The sequence below is a fragment of the Oncorhynchus tshawytscha genome, linkage group LG22 (assembly GCF_018296145.1).
Source record: "Oncorhynchus tshawytscha isolate Ot180627B linkage group LG22, Otsh_v2.0, whole genome shotgun sequence".
Lineage (NCBI taxonomy): Eukaryota > Metazoa > Chordata > Actinopteri > Salmoniformes > Salmonidae > Oncorhynchus > Oncorhynchus tshawytscha.
This window is the reverse complement of record NC_056450.1, coordinates 29,296,556-29,324,421: the sequence shown is the minus strand read 5'-3', so window position 1 is coordinate 29,324,421 and position 27,866 is coordinate 29,296,556. Positions and strand designations below refer to the sequence as shown.

General features: G+C 43.2%; 3 protein-coding genes across 8 annotated transcripts in view; 1 reads left to right on the top strand and 2 right to left on the bottom strand.

Moving 5' to 3' along the window:
* grip2a (glutamate receptor interacting protein 2a) overlaps positions 1 to 4,926 on the top strand; it is a 55,448-nt gene extending 50,522 nt beyond the window's left edge. For all 3 annotated transcript variants that reach the window (XM_024385038.2, XM_024385037.2, XM_024385039.2), the window contains exons 23-24: positions 3,281 to 3,427; positions 3,517 to 4,926. In XM_024385038.2, coding sequence (XP_024240806.2) covers positions 3,281 to 3,427; positions 3,517 to 3,714 — 345 coding nt within the window. In that variant the 3' untranslated portion in view covers positions 3,715 to 4,926. The remainder of the gene's footprint in view (positions 1 to 3,280; positions 3,428 to 3,516) is intronic.
* A 4,303-nt stretch (positions 4,927 to 9,229) lies between these two features.
* slc6a6a (solute carrier family 6 member 6a) overlaps positions 9,230 to 27,866 on the bottom strand; it is a 38,908-nt gene continuing 20,271 nt past the window's right edge. For all 3 annotated transcript variants that reach the window (XM_024385047.2, XM_024385048.2, XM_024385046.2), the window contains exons 6-14: positions 23,187 to 23,321; positions 21,275 to 21,378; positions 21,006 to 21,130; positions 19,206 to 19,318; positions 17,049 to 17,186; positions 14,586 to 14,688; positions 13,544 to 13,644; positions 11,594 to 11,764; positions 9,230 to 11,381 (exon numbers count right to left, since the gene is read on the bottom strand). In XM_024385047.2, the coding sequence (XP_024240815.1) occupies positions 11,226 to 11,381; positions 11,594 to 11,764; positions 13,544 to 13,644; positions 14,586 to 14,688; positions 17,049 to 17,186; positions 19,206 to 19,318; positions 21,006 to 21,130; positions 21,275 to 21,378; positions 23,187 to 23,321 (1,146 nt within the window). In that variant the 3' untranslated portion in view covers positions 9,230 to 11,225. The remainder of the gene's footprint in view (positions 11,382 to 11,593; positions 11,765 to 13,543; positions 13,645 to 14,585; positions 14,689 to 17,048; positions 17,187 to 19,205; positions 19,319 to 21,005; positions 21,131 to 21,274; positions 21,379 to 23,186; positions 23,322 to 27,866) is intronic.
* Positions 11,771 to 13,537, bottom strand: LOC121840456. Of its 2 annotated transcripts, none has more exons than XM_042304054.1 (2): positions 12,868 to 13,537; positions 11,771 to 12,707 (listed from the first exon to the last, which is right to left on the bottom strand). In XM_042304054.1, the coding sequence occupies exons 1-2, from the start codon at positions 13,147 to 13,149 to the stop codon at positions 11,859 to 11,861; spliced, it is 1,131 nt and encodes a 376-aa protein (XP_042159988.1). In that variant the 5' UTR covers positions 13,150 to 13,537; the 3' UTR covers positions 11,771 to 11,858. The 2 variants fall into 2 exon arrangements, with proteins under 2 accessions (XP_042159988.1, XP_042159989.1); XM_042304055.1 differs by having other exon boundaries at positions 11,771 to 12,595.

The window sequence follows — 27,866 nt, the reverse complement described above, 5'->3', positions numbered from 1 at the left end:
TAGGCTCCCAGCCATAAGATTTTTTAGTTTCAAAGTCTACAGCTCTAGTCAACCCTCAGTCCACTGCTCCACCAGGCTAAAGGTTCTTTGCCACACTAGGTCTGCAGCTTCTGCCCTCAGTTAGTCCTCAGCCCCCAGTCTCAGTTGACAAGCAGTCCGATCCCTCAGTGCTACATGCCAAACCTCCTGCCCGTCTTCAGGGCCCAGTCTGCCCCTGCCTCCAGATCCCTGATGAGCCTCGCCCAGGGGTCCTCACCTGCTCCACCATGGGTGCCATTGCTTTCAGCAGTGGTGAGGCAGTCACCAACCTCAGCAGCAACAGCCAATGAGCTGCTAACGACAGTTGTGGCCGGCATGCCACAATCCTCCGCAGCAGTAGGCAAGCCACCACCTCCAGCCATGACCAGCCTCTGGCATTTTACTCAGCGCCAACAGATGGACTAGAGTTAGAGGGTCCTTTGCAACACTTGTGGTGTTCCATGGGGCTGCCCAAAGCTGTCTCTGCGCCTCTGTGCACCTCCCTTCCCTAAGCCACTTATGTATACCAGTGCCGGCACCCTCCTGGCCCCTATGGTCCCCTAATTGGATACCCTTCACTGCCCTGGTCCCTTCACTTTCCTGCCTATCCTGCAGGATAGGACTAGGCCCTTTCAGGACTTAACCCCCAAAGAAATCCAGGTGCGGCTATACAAAAGGCTGCCCCTCTCAAACTGATTGGCCTGCAGCCCTGTCAATCACCCATTCACACCTCTGTTCATCCAACCAATCAGGGCACTTGGACGCACTCCAGGGCTCCGCCCTGCACACCTCTTGGTAGAGCTTGTTCACCGACCGTCTCGAGAAGAATAAGTATTGTGTAATGACTGACTTCAACATGCTGTTTTCTTTTCTTGAACATGTGAAATATGTGTAGGTGTGTGCAATGTCTGACTCAGGACAAGGCCTATTTGTTAGTCTGAGTGTTTCTGAGTGAAGTTTTATGGTTAGCTTGTAGCTAATGCATGTATTTGTATTGCCATATTATAAGTAGCCTATTGCATTTCAACAGTGTTGCTATACCTTTGCATTCGTTTATGTTCATATTATGCCACAATTTTGTCTTTTTATTATTGTATATCTATTTCTTAGTGTTTAGTGGGTCCTAATGCTTGTATTGTTCCTTCCTTTTTAGAACCACACAACAATATAAAGAACGTTAATGGAATCAGCTGTGTGCGTGTGGTGGTGACCAAGTGTTCAGTATGGGCCTCAACATGGTGTTTTAACACGCAGTGCGTGGGTAAAGCCACCACAAGACCATATTACAACCTACACTGTATGTGTTCTGATAATTGCGTTGTTTGCTGTCAGTTCATATGCCTTGCCACTGTGATATATAGGCCTACAGGCCAAGACAATAAGACAATGGCAGAACAAATTCAACCACACCTTTGTTTTGTAACAAAACCGGATAGCAACCTCTGTCCGGTGAAGTCTGAGACGCATATTACATGTAACAGAAAGTTACATGACCTACAGCATGGTTAAGTAAATTAATATTTCCAACATTTTCAGACAGAAATCAAAACCATGGACAGCCACATCATATTTAGCTTATGTTGGACTAAATTAAAATAAAATAAATGAAAACAACAAAAACTATGGATTTAGAACCAGAGTTACCACAAGTCGCAAAATAACAGGAGTTGCCTCCACTATTCCAGCACCATCTCAACTTCATTTCAACATCAAATCACCTCTGTTTAGTCTAAAACAGTGACAACTAAAAGATACCAGAATTGTTTTCATTTATCTTATTTTAATTTAGTCCAACATAAGCAAAATATGTGGCTGTCCATGGTTCTGAGTAGAAAAACATGTTGAGTCACCCAACTTGCAGAGAAATGCCAATGCCATCCTCTCTTTCATGTTGACGAAACGGTCTATCACGCTGTCATACAGTACAGGCTTTAATTTTTTGTTGTCCTAGACTACCTGGCTAAAATGCTTGCTCGCCTAACTTCCATTCATGGGCAACGTTAGCTCGTTAATATTACCCTTCCACCTCTAGCTGCATAATGAACTTCCATCTCAGGCCAGGGGCACAACAATGTATGAATTAATGGTTGGATCAGAATCGCCATTATAATCATTGGCCAGTACAGAGAATTAAGTAAAACCACAACTCCAAATTCCCATCTCTATCCATGGCTAATTTAGGAAAGAGAGAATTTTAGCTAGCTAGCCACTGGAGGACGACAACACGAGATGCTGTTTAATGACCTATGCTCTCAAAGTAATTTGATAGGAGAGATGCCAAATCCAAACTAGCTTCCCTTGACACTATTTCTTTGATTTCTTTCACCAGGACCATTCATAGTTGAGCTGTGAATGTCAAGGGAGACCAAATGCTCACTGGCTTCCCTTGCATTTAACGCTACAGGTGGCAACAATGTCATACTTGTTTGGACCGGACAGTATCAGATAATGTGCTTAATGTAGAGAGACAGAAGGAAGCTGTTTCACTCCATCGGATGCTTTCTCCTGTGAGATATATTCAGCCTCTTGCGAATTGAACAACATTTTTTGTGGAAGCCTGGCTTCCCTTCGCACCCATGAAACCATGCCACTGCACACAACTCTGCCCATGACTGGGGTCTAACTGGACCCAGTGGATGCCAGGCCAGTCAGGACTTGTAAAGTGTGGGGTAATAGATAAAGACATAAAACCGCACGCTGAGCCAGATGCTTTGACTCCTGACTCTTTTCTGATGGCTCAGACTGCTGCTTGGAAATGGCAGACGTGACCTAAACGCTATATGTATAGAAGTCTGTTCTGTTGTGCTGTAATGTACTGTTGGCTTGGGTGGTAGGTTGAGTAAAGGGCACAAGCACTTTGAAACTGAACGCCCTTAAAAACAAACATTCATTGAAGATTGAATACATAATTGTTGATATTGGTTTAATTACCCTTGACAGTCATAATCCCACATTAATCTTAGGTTCTGCATCATTTACATTGCAAAAAAAACATATGAGTGACTGAGCCTGTAGATGCGTAACCTGTAAAGCTCAATTCACATGACTTGTGCAAGAATAGCATTGTACTGAGAGAGCCATTGTTTTTCCACGGAGGAGGCATTGTGCTCCGCAAGAGGGTTGCGGCGAGCAAGGTCCTTTGGGGTCAGAGTCGTTGCACTCCGACTTTAAGTAAATTTACACCCCACACTGTGCCGGACCCAATGGAGAGCTTGGCGACTTGCACGAGTCAAGTGAATGGGCCTTACTGTCTGTCCTTTAGGTGACCCTGAGGAAGGACCCAGACTGTGGAGACTTCGGCTTCAGTGTGTCAGACGGCCTCCTGGAGAAGGGTGCCTATGTCAACATGATCCGACCAGATGGTCCTGCCGACCAGGCCGGATTGAAACCCTATGACCGCATTCTGCAGGTACACATCTTTGTTCAACTAATGTAATTTGTTCCCCTTCTACAGTATCTACACCTGTGTGATATGTTACCTGACCTCTCCTGTTCCAGGTGAACCGAGTAAGGACCAGAGACTTTGACTGCTGCCTGACCGTCCCCCTCATCACTGAAGCAGGAGACCGCTTGGACCTGGTAATCAGAAGGAACCCCCTGGCACAGGCAGATAATGGGCCGCTACAGGACTGCGAGGACCCGTCTGATTCACTGTTGGACTTCCCATATTACAGGACCAACAGTATCGCCCTGTGACCAAGGTCCAGGTGGGAGATTATGTATTAATAGGCACTGCACATTACACACACTGATTTAGTTTCATATCTCTTGTACAGACACACACACACACACACACACACACAACCACCACATTCACACATGAGCATACATTTGTATGTGAATATTCACACAGACACACTGTCATTCACACTGTGTGACCAGTGTTAGTCAGTCTAATCATGTGATCTAGAGCAGAGCAGAGGAGACTCTGTCAGGCTCCTAGGGCTGTTCTGGAAAAAACACATGTCATCACGTAACAGCTTCTGGATGACAACACTAGCGTTGCTCAGTTCTGCAGAAATCCTAGAGAAACACTTCCATCCCATAGAAGCAGGTGTGTTTGGCACACCACCTCAGCATTTATTTTTTATTTTATTTATTGTGTGTTTAATTGACGCTCTGTGACCTTTTGCTGGGTATTGGTGCAGTTACATGTACACACACACTTGACACACGAACGTGGGCACATGCTGTGCTGGACTATTATTTAAGCCATGGGTTGGCTGGCTGCCTTCTCTTTCCCCTCCTGGCCCACATTGCCAACCCCAAGCAAAAAACAGCTAACTAGCACCTCCAAATAGATAGAATGCTGAACTGTCACTCACTGTTTACTTGCCAAGTATTGCATATATTTCTATTTTAGATCCCCCACTCTATCCTGAAGTCTAAAATGTTTGTGAAGATGGACTTGGTGACTCAGGTCCAGGCTTTATCCCTGTTATTAAATGGCCATCATATGAAGGACAAATACTTACAAACGACTGTTTTATCACACCTTCTACTTTGTCCACAACAAAAGTTAGATTTCAGAATGTTTCTTTTTCTCATTACATTTCTCACACTGTTAATAGCTACTGGATAGACAGGGCAGAAGTGTGTAATTCATACTTTTGGGATCAGTGTTTTTGTTTCGCAAGGTTCTTGTCAACGGTTTTATGTAATCAAGTTCTCTATTTATTTTACCAAGCCACACTTTTGTTGCTAGCATGCACTAGTAGTTCACCTAAATGAGATCCATGCACTAGTAGTTCACCTAAATGAGATCCATGCACTAGTAGTTCACCTAAATGAGATCCATGCACTGGTAGTTCACCCATATCAGATCCATGCACTGGTAGTTCACCCAAATCAGATCCATGCACTGGTAGTTCACCCAAATCAGATCCATGCACTGGTAGTTCACCCAAATCAGAAATGCACTGGTAGTTCACCCAAATCAGATGCACTGGTAGTTCACCCAAATCAGATCCGTGCACTGGTAGTTCACCCAAATCAGATCCGTGCACTGGTAGTTCACCCAAATCAGATCCATGCTGGTAGTTCAGTTCAGATCCGTGCACTGGTAGTTCACCCAAATCAGATCCGTGCACTGGTAGTTCACCCAAATCAGATCCGTGCACTGGTAGTTCACCCAAATCAGATCCGTGCACTGGTAGTTCACCCAAATCAGATCCGTGCACTGGTAGTTCACCCAAATCAGATCCGTGCACTGGTAGTTCACCCAAATCAGATCCGTGCACTGGTAGTTCACCCAAATCAGATCCGTGCACTGGTAGTTCACCCAAATCAGATCCGTGCACTGGTAGTTCACCCAAATCAGATCCGTGCACTGGTAGTTCACCCAAATCAGATCCGTGCACTGGTAGTTCACCCAAATCAGATCCGTGCACTAGATTATATTGTACCACGATTGGTGATAGTCACATTATTTTGAAAAGCTTTGTCACCCACTAAAGGAGTGTTCCTTATCATAAACACACTACTTGATTGTGTTGTTCTGGTCACATCTCTTTAGATTTCACCCTCAATATCAGCATCTCCCATGTGAGGCCAGGAGTTTGTCCTGACTAGGAAAAGCTCCTGGCTCTAGTCCTATGTATACACGTTTCAGAAGGCATTATACCAGACTATCAACTCTCAGGAGTCCAGGGTGTGGTTTCCCCACAAACAGACTCTTAAGTGGATCACGTCCCCTGCCAAATGTGGAATAAAATACATTTCAATTGAGATGAGTGATTTCCTTTAAAACCATTTTCATGTATCCGTTAAGGCCCCAACTCAATAAGGTGTGGCCTTGGATTAGAGTATTTTTCTGAACCTCCATGGCTGTTACTCCCACCCATGTTGGTAAGCATGTAGTTATAGGATTTAATGCCCCACCTAGTAGAAAGCTCACATTGTTCACAAGGGGGAATTGTGGAACATTTCTGCGCTGTACAATTGCCATCGCTTTCCTACTCTGTCAGACAGAATGTTCCCCGGAGATGTTTCCGTTTTATCATGACATTGTATGGTTTTATAAAGCTCTTACATAACATGTCTAGCCCTGGCCTGCTTACCAAGCTGCCTCAGTGGAAATAAGATGATTTGTTTAATTTAATGTAACGGCTGGTGTAGAGATGTAGTGAGACTGCAGTCATGCTGTCCCGTTCAGGGCTCAACTATCTGCTTTTTAATCCTCAGGAAGGAAACCATGTTTTTAGATTATTTCATCACACATGAAAAATGTCCCATTTGATACAGAGGACTATTTTGTTTTTATACATTTTATTTGAGGTGCTTCTGAATATTATTCAGTACACGGTCTGTACATGGTCTCCCTATGTATAATGTTTTTATTTGTAATGACATTCTGCGTGTGGTTTCTGTATCTAAGATGTGACTGAGTGCAGTATCTGTTCTCTGTACAGTTCTTCTGTTTACATGGTCCCCCAGCTGCAGCCAATCATTGCTATTTAAGTAGGGGGGGGTGGAGTGAGCCAATTTGAAGGAATTTGTTTTGTGAGATGTACATGAAATGGATGATTTTATTCTTTAATGAGATATTTCCTGCTTTTTCTGAAAATAAAGATATGACTGATGGGATGTATTTTTTTTTCTTTCTTGAATTCTTCTAGCTGAGCCGTGATCTTTGCTAGTTTAGGTATTGAGCAAACACTACATGGATCCTCATTGGACATCAAGTGAAGGAACGTTTGCAGAAGGAACATAATGTCCTGAATAGTTTGGTTAATTAAGGATTTCATTACTATATCTAGAAAGAAAGACCTTACTCCAACCATGTTTGGCCAGCCTCCCCCACACTGTTGATGCCTGGTAACAAGCTGAACATCAATCTGCAATGGTCTCAGACCTGCCACACTCCCACTTCTCTGTAGATGTGAACGTCACGTCTTTGTGGGTGAGGTGTAGTTGTCACATGATTTCCACCGGTCAGTGGATTTATGGCAGAGAGGACAACTAGGATCGTTTACCAGAAGTGTCAATGAGCTGTCACACTGGCTGCCGTAGGGCCAACCCAAGGGGACAAAGTAGGACTCAAGTTCAAATAAATATAGTTGGCTATTTTGGGGAGTTGGGTGCAAGATGTGTTGTGATTTGTTGAAGCAGCACTTGCTGAACAAAACAGTATTGATCAGCAAGGTGGAGATGAAGTCATATTATTCCTTTCGGTATTAATCAGGTATTACATTACTCATCACATGAGCGTAGTGCACTGAACCACTTCTGCTACACCCATATGTTTCTGTCACTGGCAACAGGGTCAGAGTTTTCCACAACACCAGAGGGACTTCTCAACTGTACTACGCCACTGTCTGCCATTCTAAGGTTTCACCTACCTTTTAATAACCATTTTGGCTAAAACTAGCTACATTAGAGGCCCAGTGCAATCAAAATGTTTCTGTGTTTTACATACTCAGTGGACAGTTTATTACGTACACCACCCAGTTCACAGAGATGGTTTGATTCATGTGACTGTGGTTTGCTATGTAAACCAGGTAGACAGACATCGAGGCATTCAGTTACTGTTTGATTAAATGTTAGAATGGGCCAAACAAGTAGCCTAAGCGACTTTGAGCATGGTCTGATTGTCAGTGACGGGTGCCCCGGTTCCAGTATCTCAGAAACAGCTGGCCTCCTGGGATTTTCACGCATGGCAGTGTCTAGGGTTTACTGAGAATGATGCAACAAACAAAAAACATCCAATCAGCGGCAGTCCTGCTTGTGATGAGAGGTCGAAGGAGAATGGCAAGAATCATGCAAGCTAAAAGGCAGGCCACAAACAGGCAAATAACGGGGCAGTACAACAGTGGTATGCAGAACGGCATTTCGGAACGCACAACCAGTTGGTCCTTGTCACGGATGGGTTATTGCAGCAGACGACGACACCGGGTTCCACTCCTCTCAGCTAAAAACAAGAAGAAGAAACTCCAGTGGGCACATGATCAGCAACACTGGAGGGGGAAAACATTGTCTGGTCCAACGAATCCCGGTTCCTGTTGCGTCATGCTGATGACAGAGTCAGGATTTGGCTTATGCAGAAAGAGTCCATGGCCCCATCCTCCCTGGTGTCAACGGTACAGGCTGGTGGCGGTGGTGTAATAGTCTGGGGAATGTTTTCCTGGCAACGTTAGATCCCTTGAGACCATTTGCGCAAAGTTAGCATGCCCCAAAGAAATCAGGCTGTTCTGGAGGCAAAGGGGGGGTCCGACCCAGTAGTAGATATACCTAAAAATTGTTTGTATATTTCCACACAATGAGGTTGGAATAATACTGTGAACGTGATGATAATGCCCTTTTAGTGTAAGAGCGAGTGTAAGAACTGAAAATCTGCCAGAAATCTCTGCCTGTTTTGGTGGGATGGAGTTTTCGCCTACATGGTGACATCACCAGGCATTAGTTAATAGATCATCAAGAGAGTTCCAAACCTCTCTGCTAATAACAGTTACTTTTATTTGGTCCCCTCCCCACTCAAACCACTCTGACAGTCCTAGGACAATTTTTGCTTGAGAAACTGCTCTTTGCTAAGAACCTTTTTTTTTTACCATTTGAATTGAAAACAATTACAGTAAGGTGCTTTTAATTGTTACACATAATGGATTTGATACTGAGATAAAAACAGCTGCATTGGACCTGATGTTGAAAGTGAAGTAATTCTGAGAGGAACGTATAGGATGTGTCTATCAAGGTCATCTGAGGGGTCAGAGCTGCCACATCCTATAGCGCATCAGTAACTTTCACTGTTGTGACCAAGCATAAGTGGTCTGTGAGTGGTCATTTTGACAGGGTGTGTGATTACAGGAAAAAGTCTTAAAATAGAAGCCCAGGCACTCAATTCCTGCAGGGTGTCTGTCAGCACCATAACAACAGTACAATTGTATTTGTTTAATTAAATATGAGTCTACTCTATTAACACCAACATAATTCGATAATTACACAAGATACAATTTTTATTGCGTGGTTATTAAAGCCTCCTTATTTGAATGCATTTGTTTTAAGTCCTTTTCAATATATAAATGTAGGATATGAATATGGAATATGAATATGGAAGAATGTAGAATAATATCCTCATGTTAGAAGTGAATGTGTGTAGTATTTCCATAGCAGTCTGTATGAGAGAGAAGATGAGAGAGAAGCAGGCCAGTAGACCCTAGGGAAAGTTACTTAAATGCACTTCACAGAACAAATGAATAATTCACTCAAAGACGTGTAAAGAAAAATAAGTTTATTTTCAATCTAGGAAGAGATGATGCAATGAGCATCTTAAAGAAGGACAGACGTTAGACAAAAATACTTTGGTACACTTGATTTTCCAACAGGGTTTATTTATCGCCCTCTGGACTAGTAATCTTTCTGACCAAGCACTGTACTGTGGATGTTCATGTACATGCATTGGGTAAAATAATCTCACTTGAACTTTAAACATTCATATTTTTTAGGTTGGTCACATATCAATTTTTGTATTTTTACATCTGTTTTCAAATTGAAATCAAATAATTTGAGTGGTAAAGGCCATTTCTTTGATGAATATTACACGCTGCAAATATTAATTCAGGCTCATAACATTTAACATTAAAATACAAATTGCTGACTGTATTCAGAAAACATCAGTCCTCATCAGTGACAATGTTCATATGATGTACAGTATAAAATGGTTAATACAAAAAGGCATATGTGATTTACAAACAAGTAAAATACTAAAATACAAACAAGTAAAATACTAAAATACAATTGCCTAAAATGAACATGATAAAATCCAGAGTCTGGTAGTAGATTCATATGATACAGATATTTAGTGACCATTGCTGCTATATTAAAATGAGTGCACTGGAGAGAAAAAAACGATTATTTCACATTTTTAGAAAAAACATTTTGATATTTAAGGTTACATTTTTTACTCCAATCAAGTTATGGTTCTCACAACTCTCACAGGTTTATTCCTAAAGAAACAGAATGTTTGATGGAAATGTTCCACCTTTTATTTGATATATTTATAGCAAGTGAGTGAGAGTCTAATGCTCCTGTTTGTACCGATAGATAATAAAGTGAACAATACCAAAAAGGTTTGAAGCTATATACTTTCCTTTTGAAATGGTGCAAATGTAACTGTAGGTTCTTGCAACCATTACAGAGGAGGTTGGTGGCACCTTAATGGGGGTGACAGGCTCATAGTAATGGCTGGAACCGAATCAATGGAATGGTATCAAATATATTAACAGCATGGTTTCCATTTGGTTGATACCATTCCATTCCAACCATTATTATGAGCCGTCCTCCCCTCAGCAGCCTCCTGTGGACCATTATCATAAGAGATCACTACAATAAAGGTGAAACTCAACGTATAAAGTGCAAAGAGAGGTTTCAATAAATGCACTGGGGCAGACTGTAGGCAATGTACAAATACTCTTAAAATGCTTCTTCCCTTTTATCCTTCATTTCCTCCTTATTTTCCCCACCTCCTTTCCTGCCTCCCTCCTAAGGACATGTGATCCTTCCGGGAACATTTTGTACAGTATTTGGGCATGGCCATAGTTAACCTTAAGGACGTATGAACTTCTATATTTACACTGCATGTTGTCACTATACATTCAGGTGGTGTGGATGTCTACTCTACTAGCAGATGTGACTGGCTGGTGTCCACGAGCGCAACTAAAAAAAATTCGGTTGAATCTCAAAACAAACAACAACGACAACAGATAAAAAATGACCTCAGACAAGGATACTGCCACAATAATGTGAGGAAATTATCTTAATAGTTTGCTACCTAACATGTTACACGTTTAGTTTACTCTATTTGTGATAAGTGAAAATTACTTTTTTCTAGTATTTCCGAACAAACACCTTCTCAATTCTCAACAATCAATAGAAAGTTAATTAACATAGAACAACATGTTCTATCTCAAAATATTGCCTGAACTGAGATCACCACCCACTACAGCAACGACAACAACGGTGACAACAACGGTAACAACAACATAAAAAAAATACAGAGAGAAAAAACTACAACAACTCAACGACAATATATATAATGTAGCTCTCTTCACCATCATCATCATCATCATCATCGTCATAGAAACCAAACCAGAATATTCCTAGTGCGGATATATAGAACAATGTAAACCTGGTTCTACCACTATCAAAGTTAGCAAATATATGATAAAAACATAGAAAGCACGTCAATCAGCATGTCCTCTCACAGAGAGTGCTCACATCATTGTTTCTACAATGGTGTGGGTGGGATTGATCAGGCCGTCGTTCCCATTGGGGTCCAGAGGCTGGGTCAGCTCGCTGCCCTTCATGCTGTACTCTTTGGGGCGAGAACTCGCACCTCCCTTTACTGGGGCCGCCACTGCCTTAATCCTCTGTGAGGAGGAGAGGGAAAATCATCCTTATATCATGCCATAAAATCATATTACATGGTATACTGTATCATGTGAATATCTTATATCTTGTGTGCCATATAATACAAGTTATGCAATTGCATACCGCATGCCATTCCCACAATTGCTACACCCTTTATCAATGACTTGGGACATCTTCTAGGTTATCTAGCATCATCTTTGTATTGGCGTACCTCGATGAGCGGGCCATCGGACTGGAGGATCTTGATGACCATTACCATGGGGATGCAGATCATGGAGGCCAGGGCAAGAGACCAGCCCAGGCCGATGGACCAGTCTGGGTACTCATACACCTTGTTATAGGTCAGTGGCTTGTACTTCACCAATGAGAAGATAAAACAACCCTGGGAACAACAAGAAAAATGGTTTAGGACATGGTCCCTCACGGAGACATTCTACAGTACATCATCACTCTGATCAAAGAGGTTCCTCATGTTTTCAGAACCACAACACAACAGTGTCGGGCTGTTGAACACTTTGTAACAGAGTTGGGCTGTTGATCACACTGTAACAATGTCGGGCTGTTGAACACATTGTAACAGCGCTGGGCTGTTGATCGCACTGTAACAATGTCGGGCTGTTGAACACATTGTAACAGTGTCGGGCTGTTGAACACATTGTAACAGCGCTGGGCTGTTGAACACATTGTAACAGTGCTGGGCTGTTGAACACATTGTAACAGTGTCGGGCTGTTGAACACATTGTAACAGTGTCGGGCTGTTGAACACATTGTAACAGGGTTGGGCTGTTGATCACACTGTAACAATGTCGGGCTGTTGAACACATTGTAACAATGTCGGGCTGTTGAACACATTGTAACAATGTCGGGCTGTTGAACACATTGTAACAGCGCTGGGCTGTTGATCGCACTGTAACAGTGTCGGGCTGTTGAACACATTGTAACAGGGTTGGGCTGTTGAACACATTGTAACAGGGTTGGGCTGTTGAACACATTGTCACAGTGTCGGGCTGTGAACACATTGTAACAGTGTCGGGCTGTTGAACACATTGTAACAGTGTCGGGCTGTTGAACACATTGTAACAGGGTTGGGCTGTTGAACACATTGTAACAGTGTCGGGCTGTTGAACACATTGTAACAGTGTCGGGCTGTTGAACACATTGTAACAGTGTCGGGCTGTTGATCGCACTGTAACAATGTCGGGCTGTTGAACACATTGTAACAGTGCTGGGCTGTTGAACACATTGTAACAGTGTCGGGCTGTTGAACACATTGTAACAGGGTTGGGCTGTTGATCGCACTGTAACAGTGTCGGGCTGTTGAACACATTGTAACAGTGTCGGGCTGTTGAACACATTGTAACAGGGTTGGGCTGTTGAACACATTGTAACAGGGTTGGGCTGTTGAACACATTGTAACAGCGTTGGGCTGTTGAACACATTGTAACAGTGTCGGGCTGTTGAACAATTGTAACATTGGGCTAACACATTGTAACAGCGCTGGGCTGTTGATCGCACTGTAACAGTGTCGGGCTGTTGAACACATTGTAACAGCGCTGGGCTGTTGATCGCACTGTAACAGTGTCGGGCTGTTGAACACATTGTAACAGCGCTGGGCTGTTGATCGCACTGTAACAGTGTCGGGCTGTTGAACACATTGTAACAGTGTCGGGCTGTTGATCGCACTGTAACAGTGTCGGGCTGTTGAACACATTGTAACAGCGCTGGGCTGTTGATCGCACTGTAACAGTGTCGGGCTGTTGAACACATTGTAACAATGTCGGGCTGTTGAACACATTGTAACAATGTCGGGCTGTTGAACACATTGTAACAGCGCTGGGCTGTTGATCGCACTGTAACAGTGTCGGGCTGTTGAACACATTGTAACAGCGCTGGGCTGTTGATCGCACTGTAACAGTGTCGGGCTGTTGAACACACTGTAACAGTGTCGGGCTGTTGAACACTTTGTAACAGCGTTGGGCTGTTGATCGCACTGTAACAATGTCGGGCTGTTGAACACTTTGTAACAGGGTTGGGCTGTTGAACACTTTGTAACAGGGTTGGGCTGTTGATCACACTGTAACAGTGTCGGGCTGTTGAACACTTTGTAACAGGGTTGGGCTGTTGATCACACTGTAACAGTGTCGGGCTGTTGAACACTCACCGCACAGAGGACGGGAGTGATAAAGGTCCAGCTCCATTTCATCCACGGGTTTGGTCGGTAGCCAATCATGTCTTCAATTGCATCATAGAAATTATCAGCGCCTGTCAACCATACAGAAGAACAGACTTGTTGTAAGAGACACACTCCTAGTCTCCTATACAATAAAGGTAACCATCATATTAAACGTGCATTTTCTCGAGGTAAAACATCAGGGTGATGTATTAACTTAAAACAGAATCAGTATCTCTTCATCTCTAGACCAATGACAAAAGCTACAGTACAGGATGTGGCGCCATCATAGCCTCTATAAACACCCTAATCTACCTGTCGGCTTTTCCATGAAGTCACATATTATGGCATAAACAATCTCTCTGTAGGGGCTGGATTCAATCCGTATTGCAGAAGTTTCAAGGAAGAGCCACACTTTTGCTCGATTTAAATTTAAGGGCAATGTTCCCACGTTAGCAGAGACTGCATTCACGGTAAACGCTGCATATGTCAGCTCAATAGGAAATGACCTTTACATTTTAACACAGATACTCCGATACTTCCGTGATACAGATTGAATCCAGCCCTAGTTTACTGTTAACCGTTACAAAACTAGGAACAGGTTCTACTCAGCAATGACAGACAACCCCTGTTATGGCCTATGTGCCATTGCATGATAAGCTATTCTTAGCAATACCGGCATGCTTGCTCTCTTAATAAGGGCTATAACAGCGTAACTAAAAACACCTCTAGGAATGGCAGCTGGGTCATTGTGCTCCTGTTCACCTCTTCATTATAAAGGTCATTGTGATGAGGCGGCATAGTTCTTAGTAATTTGCCTTCAATAGAAGCCAATGGGCCATGCGTAAAAGCCAATTCAAGTGATTTACAATTGGCGTGAAAGGAAACAAGGTTATTGTTTACCCCAAGCAAGGTCATAACTCATGTGTTATTGTTTTTGTTTAACACTTTAAAAACACAGTATCTTAACATGTGTTTCCTAAATGTAGGCTACACACTTTATTTGGCAAAAAGGGCAACAAAAAAAACTTACCATATACCCAGGCTACAGCAATACATTCAAAGAATGCAACCCACAAAAGGCACACACCACTGGCTGCATAGTAGTCAAAGAGTTGAAACACATACATGCCACCCTGAAAAGAAAGCACATAGCAAAAAGAGAGTGAGAGAGAAATACAGAAAGGGAGAGCGATGGGGTGGGCATGGGTAGGGAAAAGTGGAGGAGGTTGATACATCAGAATGCGGGCGCTGGGCCAATGAAAGGAGAGTTCAACAGGTGGTGAGATATGAGATATAATTGAAGTAAAGTTAACTGGAACATAGCATTCCAAATTGTTCCATTCGTGATGTCAAGCACACAGGATGTGATATGAGAGGTCGTTAGTAGAAACCCCATATTGGGTCGCAAAATTGTGACAACGGCAAAGTATGTGGAAAAACTGTGGTGATCTTATCTTATATGTTAACCTGAACTGTGTGTAGTAGAAACGACAGTGTGTATCGTTAGCTTATATTGAAGAGATGTTTCTGTATGTGAACATAATTTAATTACAACGGTCCCAGAAGTGATTTAAAAAAAATTGTATTTAACTAGGCAAGTCAGTTAAGAACAAATTCTTATTTACAATGACAGTCTATCAGGGAACATTGGGTAAACTGCCTTGTTCCGTGGCAGAACAACAGATTTTTACCTTGTCAGCTCCGGGATTTAGATCCAGCAACCTTTCGGTTACCGGCCCAATGCTCTTACCACTAGGCTACCTGCCACTAGTCGTAGTATGTCAATGTGTCTTACAAGTAAGGTAAAAACAACATGTCTTAGAGATATAGAGATACAGTGCCTTGCGAAAGTATTCGGCCCCCTTGAACTTTGCGACCTTTTGCCACATTTCAGGCTTCAAACATAAAGATATAAAACTGTATTTTTTTGTGAAGAATCAACAACAAGTGGGACACAATCATGAAGTGGAACGACATTTATTGGATATTTCAAACTTTTTTAACAAATCAAAAACTGAAAAATTGGGCGTGCAAAATTATTCAGCCCCTTTACTTTCAGTGCAGCAAACTCTCTCCAGAAGTTCAGTGAGGATCTCTGAATGATCCAATGTTGACCTAAATGACTAATGATGATAAATACAATCCACCTGTGTGTAATCAAGTCTCCGTATAAATGCACCTGCACTGTGATAGTCTCAGAGGTCCGTTAAAAGCGCAGAGAGCATCATGAAGAACAAGGAACACACCAGGCAGGTCCGAGATACTGTTGTGAAGAAGTTTAAAGCTGGATTTGGTTACAAAAAGATTTCCCAAGCTTTAAACATCCCAAGGAGCACTGTGCAAGCGATACTATTAAAATGGAAGGAGTATCAGACCACTGCAAATCTACCAAGACCTGGTCGTCCCTCTAAACTTTCAGCTCATACAAGGAGAAGACTGATCAGAGATGCAGCCAAGAGGCCCATGATCACTCTGGATGAACTGCAGAGATCTACAGCTGAGGTGGGAGACTCTGTCCATAGGACAACAATCAGTCGTATATTGCACAAATCTGGCCTTTATGGAAGAGTGGCAAGAAGAAAGCCATTTCTTAAAGATATCCATAAAAAGTGTCGTTTAAAGTTTGCCACAAGCCACCTGGGAGACACACCAAACATGTGGAAGAAGGTGCTCTGGTCAGATGAAACCAAAATTGAACTTTTTGGCAACAATGCAAAACGTTATGTTTGGCGTAAAAGCAACATAGCTCATCACCCTGAACACACCATCCCCACTGTCAAACATGGTGGTGGCAGCATCATGGTTTGGGCCTGCTTTTCTTCAGCAGGGACAGGGAAGATGGTTAAAATTGATGGGAAGATGGATGGAGCCAAATACAGGACCATTCTGGAAGAAAACCTGATGGAGTCTGCAAAAGACCTGAGACTGGGACGGAGATGTGTCTTCCAACAAGACAATGATCCAAAACATAAAGAAAAATCTACAATGGAATGGTTCAAAAATAAACATATCCAGGTGTTAGAATGGCCAAAGTCAAAGTCCAGACCTGAATCCAATCGAGAATCTGTGGAAAGAACTGAAAACTGCTGTTCACAAATGCTCTCCATCCAACCTCACTGAGCTTGAGCTGTTTTGCAAGGAGGAATGGGAAAAAATTTCAGTCTCTCGATGTGCAAAACTGATAGAGACATACCCCAAGCGACTTACAGCTGTAATCGCAGCAAAAGGTGGCGCTACAAAGTATTAACTTAAGGGGGCTGAATAATTTTGCACGCCCCATTTTTCAGTTTTTGATTTGTTAAAAAAGTTTGACATATCCAATAAATGTCGTTCCACTTCATGATTGTGTCCCACTTGTTGTTGATTCTTCACAAAAAAATACAGTTTTATATCTTTATGTTTGAAGCATGAAATGTGGCAAAAGGTCGCAAAGTTCAAGGGGCCGAATACTTTCGCAAGGCACTGTATGTTAAAGTGCTGTTGGTGTACTTACCTTCGTTACCATGGTAAGTCCCAAAAGATAGCTTATGCAGCACATTACAGCTATAAAGATCTCGCGGCGGTAACCTGTCCTTAGGGCGGCTGGATACAGATCGACCAGGGAGGTGATCTGTCCTTCCACCTCCACAAACTGGGGAGACAGAAAGCAACATATCAACCTTAATGTCCCACCAGAACTCGGACATCCATTACCACTATAATTGATATTGCTTTTAGGCCTCATTACAAAAACATGAATACTAAATAAATACATTATAAAGTAACAACCTATATTTATAGCCCTGGATCTCATATGAGCAAATACCCTGAGAAATTGTTGAGCATGAAAAATCCAGCAGCTGTTCTTGACCCACTCAAACCGGTCCACGTGGCACCTACTACCATACCCCGTGCAAAGGCACTTAACTCTTTGGTCTTGCCCATTCACACTCCCCTTAATCTACACCGATTGAAGTGGATTTAACAAGTGACATCAATAAGGGACAATAGCTTTCATCTGGTCATGTTTTGTACAGTCAGCGTACAGGAATATGGAAACATTTTAAAAATGTGGAGCCTGGAACCAATTTAATTTCTCAGTGGTCTGTCAAAAGCTTAACAAAAAGTAATGTCTGCCTCTCTATATGTTCACTTTTCTTTCTTCTCAAATCACTGATTAGACTGGACTAGAGAATGACTGCTGTCTTTGTTGTGCAGTAATGAGACATTCTAAACAAGTCTTCTCTTGGGAAGGCCTCCTATTGGTTTGTTGATGCAAAACAACACTGACTGTCTCCCAGTCTCTACCTCTCTCTCGCCCTCCACCTCCCTCCCTCTCTTTCTCTAGTCTATTCTTCATGGAAACCCTCTCCACTTCAAGCTACTCCAGTTGTCTTGTCATGGGCTGAATTATTTAATAGGCAGTACTGCTGTCGTCACGGTAAATGTATCTGGAGTCACACTACTCTGATTTAGTGAAATAGACTTGGTTATTCAGCATACACTGAAAACAGTTTTCCCCACATCTTACAACAAGCCCACTCCTCATAACTATGGCATACAAGGAATGAAACAATACTTTATTCAGCACCTCTAATCTGCATAAAATGTATGGCCAAGAATGACGGCCACTCTCCTACTGCTCAGTTTGCCTATGGAAATAGTAGTGCTAGAAGCACAAGTATTTATTTCAAGTTTGGACCATCATCCTGATCTCCTGTTTGGCTGAGATATATCATTGGCCATGAGGAGGGCTGACTTAGCACAGAGTAAAATTACACTTGGAAGCTGGAAATGTGATAGTGAGAGAACCCCACTGATGCCACTCCTGTGTTGTCTCCCTGGCCTTGCCTCCGTTCATCTTAATCAACGCCCCGGGACTCTGGGCTGCAGGGACACCTCAGAGGAAGGCTATAGGACTAGATTGTTTGGTTCTACCTACTAAATTACTATGCGTTCAGAGATTCATTTAATTTCACACACTTTTACAAAAACTGTTTACTATTTGCGTTCAAGCCTTCAAGATGTAACAGCTGTTTTTAACAGTAGAGTCCACTCTGGGAAAACACTGGTTAAAAATACTGCCTGCTGTGAAACGTGTTGGGTCGCCTTTCTTGTCTGGAAGTTATTTTGAAACCAGGGGTCGTTGATGTTGATCTCTTTTATACCCATGTCTGACCTGACTGCAGCCCTGTGCTCCATTTGGAGCACAACTGAATACTGTACTGGGTACTCAAAGGAACTATACCAATCGAAAAGATACCACATTACACATCTGTATGTGTACCTACTTCCTATATATTTACATGGTACTGTAAATACATAGGCCTATTGTAATTAGAGTTTAAATACACTAACAACATACTGTAATTACAGTGTAGATACTCTAACGACATATTGTAATTACAGTGTGGATACACTATATTGTAAATACAGTGTAGATACACTAAATTGTAATTACAGTGTAGATACACTAACCACATATTGTAATTACAGTGTAGATATACTAACATATTGTAATTACAGTGTAGATACACTAACAACGTATTGTAATTACAGTGTAGATATACATTGTTACAAGGTCCTTATATCTAGGGACATGTACTGTCACGTACTGTGGTACGTACCACCAGCAATAGTAATGTATGCTAGCTATTGGTTTAGTACTGACCTGACTGTCGAGGCCCAGTAGCAGAAGCATGATGAAGAATAGGATGGCCCAGAACGTGGGATAGGGCATCATGGACACAGCCTTAGGGTAGGCAATAAAGGCCAGGCCAGGACCTAGAAGGAGGAGAAGAGAGGGGAAGGGGGAGAAGGGGGAACGAGAGGGGAAGGGGGAGGAGGGGAAGAGAAGAGGGGAGGGGAAGGGGGTGAAGGGGAGAAAGAGAGGGAAGAGAATTAACCAACCCATCTAATTTGAGCTTGGACGGTATGAGGGGGGATAAAAACATTAAACTAAAGACATTCAAAGTATCTGGAATGCTAATGTTACAGTACTGGAAGAGACTAAGTGATAAACCTTTGGTATATGCTATGCGTTTCTGTTCTGTAAGGACTGGATAGGTTGAGGAACTATCCACTAAATATCTGCTACCGTTCATATGCTGTGTGACTCTAGCATCCTGCATTAGTTTACTTGCTAAACAAATACTGACAAAGCAGATAGCGATTTGCTCAAAAGCATAAGCTAATTCAACAGGATTCTGAAAGGCACTTGAACATATACAAACAGACAGGAAACTGAACTCAACCAACTATATATCATTAACTCTTGCAAGTCCATCCAACACAATAAAGTATTGCACAGCTTTAGTTAGACCTCACATTTGTCATTATTTACTGTTATCCACAATAATTTACATTTACTGTAACCTTAAGAAAATAAGACCTATTTTTCAAGTTAATCATTTTCCAATAAATATGCATGAATTATAGCAACAATAAAAAAACAATCAGACATGGATTTTCAATCATTCCAATTGACAAACACAGCAGACACAGCTATAACAGTCACAGTACAATATAATTATCTCCTCTTACTAATTCAAGTTAAAGTACATGGAAACAGTTTCTCTCTGAACCAGGTTGTTGTCAAGGAAGGAACAATAGCAACACTGAACTGGACAGAGCGAGCATGCTGAAAGAAGATGCATCTCCTTCGGAATCCACATAAAATACAATATCAAGGTGGGCAGAAACAGAACCGCTTAGTTAAAGCCACCTCAGGGATCCACAGCTCACTGCAGTACAGTACTTAACATTACAGTTACATAGCAATACTTGGCACTGTCATTTTCCACAACTATTTCACTGGTTGTGAGCAGTCTACTGTATTACCCAACATAAATGATAACAATTTAATTGGAACAGAATTGTCTTATTTTATTTTGGCTTATTGCACATTATAGTGACTGTAAACAATTTCTTAATTAAATAAATTCAATCCACACTTTCCAAACTTATGGATGACCCCTCACCATAAGATGTAATGATTTTTTAAATAAACATAAATATTGTAAATAGATTAAAAACCCTAGAGTGGAACATTGGTGCACCTGGTGCCTTTGAGCCCAGGTGACTGTGAATGGTAGAGTATAGCTGTGATTATGAGTGTGGTTTTATAGAGTGGCTCTTTATTTAACCCAGCTTTACATGGTAGCTCAGACACACGGCACAGTGCTCAACCAGAGCCAAATTCGCTGTGGAAAACACAGCATAGAAAAAGCAACAATTCTGTTTCTTTCAGGCCTTTATTCAAGGAGTGTCCAATTGCCGATACCTCTACATTTCAGCATTGTCGTTTCCAAAACTTATCTTTTCAAATGGCGCATTTTAGTTTTTTCCCTCTTTCAAATCTGGGTGTCTTTTTGGCTAAATCGTTTAAAAAAAACTTTCCAATCATCTGTTTTGTTCGTTAGCAGTGCCCACCATCACTACTACGTTCACCGTTGACCTTTGACCCTCATACCTGACTCTGCCACATCGGCAATGTCCACCCCTTGCTCTTGTGCCATGAAGCCCAGGACGGAAAATATTGCGAAGCCAGACACAAAACTGGTACCGCTGTTCAGGCCTCCCAGCAGCAAACAGTCCCTATGTCACACATATGTCATGGAGGATGTTAATTTACACAGACGGAACCGAAGTTCCCATTTTTTTCTTACGCAACCGCCTTTGACACGAGTTGCTCTCTCTACTACTACAGCAGTCCCCCGTCACCATGACAATGAAGCTCACCTGTAGCAGTTGTATTTGTACTTGTTGTAGCTCCCTAGTGATGTCATAGCCCCCAGACAGATGGCGTAGGAGAAGAATATCTGGGTTCCTGCGTCGATCCACACCTGAGACAACAACAACATGATACCAGGCGGCTCAGTTCGCCATTCATCATACACTTCTGGTCACATGGCCAGCAACCCTTTTCATCTTTGTTGGGACATAATTGGGTTAGATTAACCTAATAAGCAATGAGATTTGGCAATTAAGGCATTTTACTATGACCTTTTCCTTCTGCGTCTGATCAAACTTACAAGTAACTAAGCTACTGAGGCTAAGACACATAACTACTTGATTAAACATGTTGCGAGCTCAAATCAAATTGAGGGCACTGAATTGCTCTTCAGTGCACTCTCAAAATTGGGGGATAAAAAGAAACATTTCCATCAAAACTCAACATCTTAACTCCAGCAGTGAGCTAATTGAATTACATACACAAAAGTATGTATCTAATTAGTAGATTTAGCTATTTCAGCCATAACTGTTGCTGACAGGTGTATAAAATCGAGCACAAAACCATGCAATCTCCATAGACAAACATTGTCAGTAGAATGACCTTACTGAAGAGCTCAGTGACTTTCAACGTAGCACTGTCATAGGATGCCACCTTTCCAACAAGTCAGTTATCAAATTTCTGCCCTTCTAGAGCTACCCTGGTCAACTTTGTTATTGTGAAGTGGAAATGTCTAGGAACAACACCGACTCACCCGCAAAGTTGTGGGCCACAAAAGCTCACAGAACTAACTGAACCTCTAAGTGTCAAAGCGCGTAATTATCATCTGTCCTCGATGCAACACTCACTACCAAATTCCAAACTGCCTCTGGAATCAAGTTCAGCACAACTCTTCTCCAGGAGCTTCATGAAATGTTTTTTCATGGCCGAGCAGCCGCACACAAGTCTAAGATCACCATGCGCAATGCCAAGCGTCGGCTAGAGTGGTGTAAAGCTCGCCGCCATTGGACTGGACTGATGAATCACGCTTCACCATCTGGCAGTTCGATGGACGAATCTGGGTTTGGAGGATGCCAGGAGAACGCCACCTGCCTGAATGCATAATTCCTACTGTAAAGTTTGGTGGAGGAGGAATAATGGTCTGGGGCTGATTTCAAGGATCGGGCTAGGCCCCTTAGTTCCAGTGAAGAGAAATCTTAACGCCACAGCATACAATGGAATTCTAGATGATTCTGTGCTTCCAACTTCATGGCAACAGTTTTGGGAAGGCCCTTTCCTGTTTCAGCATGACAATTCCCCCGTGCACAAAGCGAGGTCCACACAGAAATGGTTTGTCAAGATCGGTGTGGAAGAACTTGACTGGGATGAATTGGAACGCTGACTGCGAGCCAGGCCTAATCACCCAACATCAGTGCCTGACCTCACTAATGCTCTTGTGGCTGAATGGAAGCAAGTCCCCACAGCAATGTTCCAACATCTAGTGGAAAGCCTTCCCAAAGGAGAGGAGGTTGTTAGAGCAGCAAAAGGGGGACCAACTCCACATTAATGCCCATGTTTTTTGAATGAGATGTTCGACGAGTCAGGTGGTGCATGTCATAAACCTGGATGGTTGGAGAGTTCTAGCGAGTCTTGCATTGTGAGCGAGCACATGTTCTCTCATTGATTATAGTGTCACTAATAATTCAACCAGCCCTAACCAAGGCTGTGTACCGGTTCCTTTTCCGCAGTCTAGATTACTTTATGATGTAGAGATGTCAGTGAGAGGCCCTGATAGACGTGTAAGTAAACAGATATGCATTGATGCTGAAAGGGGATATGTGCAGTCATGTCATTGGGGGCAGGCAGAGGGGATTGCACAGAGTCAGGGAAGATGTGTAGAGGGGTGGGGGTGAGGGTTTGGGTAAGAGTTATGGCTCCTACCTCTGGGTCCTGTAGGCGGGTCAGGTTGGGGTAGAGATAGAATTTGATCCCTTCAGATGCCCCTGGCAGAGTCACTCCACGCACCAGCAGCACAATAAGCATGACGAAAGGGAAAGTTGCTGTGATATACACCACCTAGAGAAAACAGATAAGAGGCTATTATAGATTTATGAGCTGATTTAAGGTTTCATAACATAATGGAACTTGGAGAGGATGCTTGAAGTAGAAGTTACCCCCAACTACAGATCTAGGATTCGATTACCATATCCCCAATTCAAATCAAATCAAATCAAATTTTATTTGTCACATACACATGGTTAGCAGATGTTAATGCGAGTGTAGCGAAATGCTTGTGCTTCTAGTTCCGACAATGCAGTAATAACCAACAAGTAATCTAACTAACAATTCCAAAACTACTGTCTTATACACAGTGTAGGGGGATAAAGAATATGTACATAAGGATATATGAATGAGTGATGGTACAGAGCAGCATAGGCAAGATACAGCAGATGGTATCGAGTACAGTATATACATATGAGATGAGTATGTAAACAAAGTGGCATAGTTAAAGTGGCTAGTGATACATGTATTACATAAGGATGCAGTCGATGATATAGAGTACAGTATATACGTATGCATATGAGATGAATAATGTAGGGTAAGTAACATTATATAAGGTAGCATTGTTTAAAGTGGCTAGTGATATATTTACATTTCCCATCAATTCCCATTATTAAAGTGGCTGGAGTTGTGTCAGTGTGTTGGCAGCAGCCACTCAATGTTAGTGGTGGCTGTTTAACAGTCTGATGGCCTTGAGATAGAAGCTGTTTTTCAGTCTCTCGGTCCCAGCTTTGATGCACCTGTACTGACCTCGCCTTCTGGATGATAGCGGGGTGAACAGGCAGTGGCTCGGGTGGTTGATGTCCTTGATGATCTTTATGGCCTTCCTGTAACATTGGGTGGTGTAGGTGTCCTGGAGGGCAGGTAGTTTGCCCCCGGTGATGCGTTGTGCAGACCTCACTACCCTCTGGAGAGCCTTACGGTTGTGGGCGGAGCAGTTGCCGTACCAGGCGGTGATACAGCCCGCCAGGATGCACTCGATTGTGCATCTGTAGAAGTTTGTGAATGCTTTTGGTGACAAGCCGAATTTCTTCAGCCTCCTGAGGTTGAAGAGGCGCTGCTGCGCCTTCTTCACGATGCTGTCTGTGTGAGTGGACCAATTCAGTTTGTCTGTGATGTGTATGCCGAGGAACTTAAAACTTGCTACCCTCTCCACTACTGTTCCATCGATGTGAATAGGGGGGTGTTCCCTCTGCTGTTTCCTGAAGTCCACAATCATCTCCTTAGTTTTGTTGACGTTGAGTGTGAGGTTATTTTCCTGACACCACACTCCGAGGGCCCTCACCTCCTCCCTGTAGGCCATCTCGTCGTTGTTGGTAATCAAGCCTACCACTGTTGTGTCGTCCGCAAACTTGATGATTGAGTTGGAGGCGTGCGTGGCCACACAGTCGTGGGTGAACAGGGAGTACAGGAGAGGGCTCAGAACGCACCCTTGTGGGGCCCCAGTGTTGAGGATCAGCGGGGTGGAGATGTTGTTGCCTACCCTCACCACCTGGGGGCGGCCCGTCAGGAAGTCCAGTACCCAGTTGCACAGGGCGGGGTCGAGACCCAGGGTCTCGAGCTTGATGACGAGCTTGGAGGGTACTATGGTGTTGAATGCCGAGCTGTAGTCGATGAACAGCATTCTCACATAGGTATTCCTCTTGTCCAGATGGGTTAGGGCAGTGTGCAGTGTGGTTGAGATTGCATCGTCTGTGGACCTATTTGGGCGGTAAGCAAATTGGAGTGGGTCTAGGGTGTCAGGTAGGGTGGAGGTGATATGGTCCTTGACTAGTCTCTCAAAGCACTTCATGATGACGGAAGTGAGTGGTAGTCGTTTAGCTCAGTTACCTTAGCTTTCTTGGGAACAGGAACAATGGTGGCCCTCTTGAAGCATGTGGGAACAGCAGACTGGTATAGGGATTGATTGAATATGTCCGTAAACACACCGGCCAGCTGGTCTGCGCATGCTCTGAGGGCGCGGCTGGGGATGCCGTCTGGGCCTGCAGCCTTGCAAGGGTTAACACGTTTAAATGTCTTACTCACCTCGGCTTCAGTGAAGGAGAGTCCGCATGTTTTCGTTGCAGGCCGTGTCAGTGGCACTGTATTGTCCTCAAAGCGGGCAAAAAAGTTATTTAGTCTGCCTGGGAGCAAGACATCCTGGTCCGTGACTGGGCTGGATTTCTTCTTGTAGTCCGTGATTGACTGTAGACCCTGCCACATACCTCTTTTGTCTGAGCCGTTGAATTGAGATTCTACTTTGTCTCTGTACTGACGCTTAGCTTGTTTGATAGACTTGCGGAGGGAATAGCTGCACTGTTTGTATTCGGTCATGTTACCAGTCACCTTGCCCTGATTAAAAGCAGTGGTTCGCGCTTTCAGTTTCACACGAATGCTGCCATCAATCCACGGTTTCTGGTTAGGGAATGTTTTAATCGTTGCTATGGGAACGACATCTTCAACGCACGTTCTAATGAACTCGCACACCGAATCAGCGTATTCATCAATGTTGTTATCTGACGCAATACGAAACATCTCCCAGTCCACGTGATGGAAGCAGTCTTGGAGTGTGGAGTCAGCTTGGTCGGACCAACGTTGGACAGACCTCAGCGTGGGAGCTTCTTGTTTTAGTTTCTGTCTGTAGGCAGGGATCAACAAAATGGAGTCGTGGTCAGCTTTTCCGAAAGGAGGGCGGGGCAGGGCCTTATATGCATCGCGGAAGTTAGAGTAACAATGATCCAAGGTTTTTCCACCCCTGGTTGCGCAATTGATATGCTGATAAAATTTAGGGAGTCTTGTTTTCAGATTAGCCTTGTTAAAATCCCCAGCTACAATGAATGCAGCCTCCGGATAAATGGATTCCAGTTTGCAAAGAGTCAAATAAAGTTCGTTCAGAGCCATCGATGTGTCTGCTTGGGGGGGGATATATACGGCTGTGATTATAATCTAAGAGAATTCTCTTGGTAGATAATGCGGTCTACATTTGATTGTGAGGAATTCTAAATCAGGTGAACAGAAGGATTTGAGTTCCTGTATGTTTCTTTCATCACACCATGTCTAGTTAGCCATAAGGCATACGCCCCCGCCCCTCTTCTTACCAGAAAGATGTTTGTTTCTGTCGGCGCGATGCGTGGAGAAACCCGCTGGCTGCACCGCCTCCGATAGCGTCTCTCCAGTGAGCCATGTTTCCGTGAAGCAAAGAACGTTACAGTCTCTGATGTCCCTCTGGAATGCTACCCTTGCTCGGATTTCATCAACCTTGTTGTCAAGAGACTGGACATTGGCGAGAAGTATGCTAGGGAGTGGTGCACGATGTGCCCATCTCCGGAGTCTGACCAGAAGACCGCCTCGTTTCCCTCTTTTTCGGAGTCGTTTTTTTGGGTCGCTGCATGGGAACCATTCCGTTGTCCTGTTTGAAAGGCAGAACACAGGATCCGCGTCGCGAAAAACATATTCTTGGTCGTACTGATGGTGAGTTGACGCTGATCTTATATTCAGTAGTTCTTCTCGACTTTATGTAATGAAACCTAAGATGACCTGGGGTACTAATGTAAGAAATAACACGTAAAAAAACAAAACACTGCATAGTTTCCTAGGAACGCGAAGCGAGGCGGCCATCTCTGTCGCCGCCGGAAGTAACGGGAAAAGGATGAAGAAATATCTGATCCTGTGTCAATGGTTAATTCCTTAGGGCTCCAGAGATAGCCCATCAACTGAGGCCAAGGTTTCAAAATATAAAAGGTGGCGCAGTTGGCCATTTTACAGAATGGAATGTTTTTTGCTAGGAAATAAATTGGTTTAAACAAATAGGAAAGGGAGCATGGAATATACAGAAGGACACAACTGCACAAAGATAGTTGACTGTTGTGGATGGCATTGTGTGAGGTGTTTTCAGTTTGGGTGGGAAGCTGGAGTGAGTGCATGGATATATACTTTACAATACCCTTTTAATTGAAGTAACAGCTGCCGTCTTATAAGTAGTGGCCTCCATAACATAACCTGGTGACCTGTAGAGCTCTGTGTTTGCTCTAGGTGCGTGGGGATAAGAATATGTATTACATGGTAATAATGGCAGCCTTTTACAGTGTAGATTTAAGCCACTCCCTTGTTAAGATATGGTAATGAACAATTCAAGATGGCGCAGACAGAGATGGTTGCCTCGCTTCGAGTCCTTATGAAACAACCCAGTATTTAGTTTTTTTATGTATTATTTCTTACATTGTTACCCCAGGAAATCTTAAGTCTTATTACATATAGCCGGGAAGAACTATTGAATGTAAGAGCGACATCAACTTACCAACATTACGACCAGGAATACGACTTTCCCGAAGAGGATCCTCTATTTGGACCACCACTCAGGACAATGGGTCTAACCCCAGAAGCCGACCCAAAACAACAGCGCCACAGAAGGGGCAGACGGAGCGACCTCCTGGTCAGGCTCCGTAGACGTGCACATCGCCCACCACTCCCAAGTATACTATTCGCCAATGTCCAGTCTCTTGACAACAAGGTAGATGAAATTCAAGCAAGTGTTGCCTTCCAGAAAGACATCAAAGATTGTAACATTCTCTGTTTCACAGA

Coding starts and splice junctions, on each gene's coding strand:
- LOC121840456 (XM_042304054.1), bottom strand. CDS start 13,149: ATGTGTTCAACAGCCCGACACTGTTACAGTGCGATCAACAGCCCAGCG. Junction 12,708..12,867: donor CAGCCCAGCGCTGTTACAAT/GTGTTAGCCCAA, acceptor CACTGTTACAAT/GTGTTCAACAGCCCGACACT.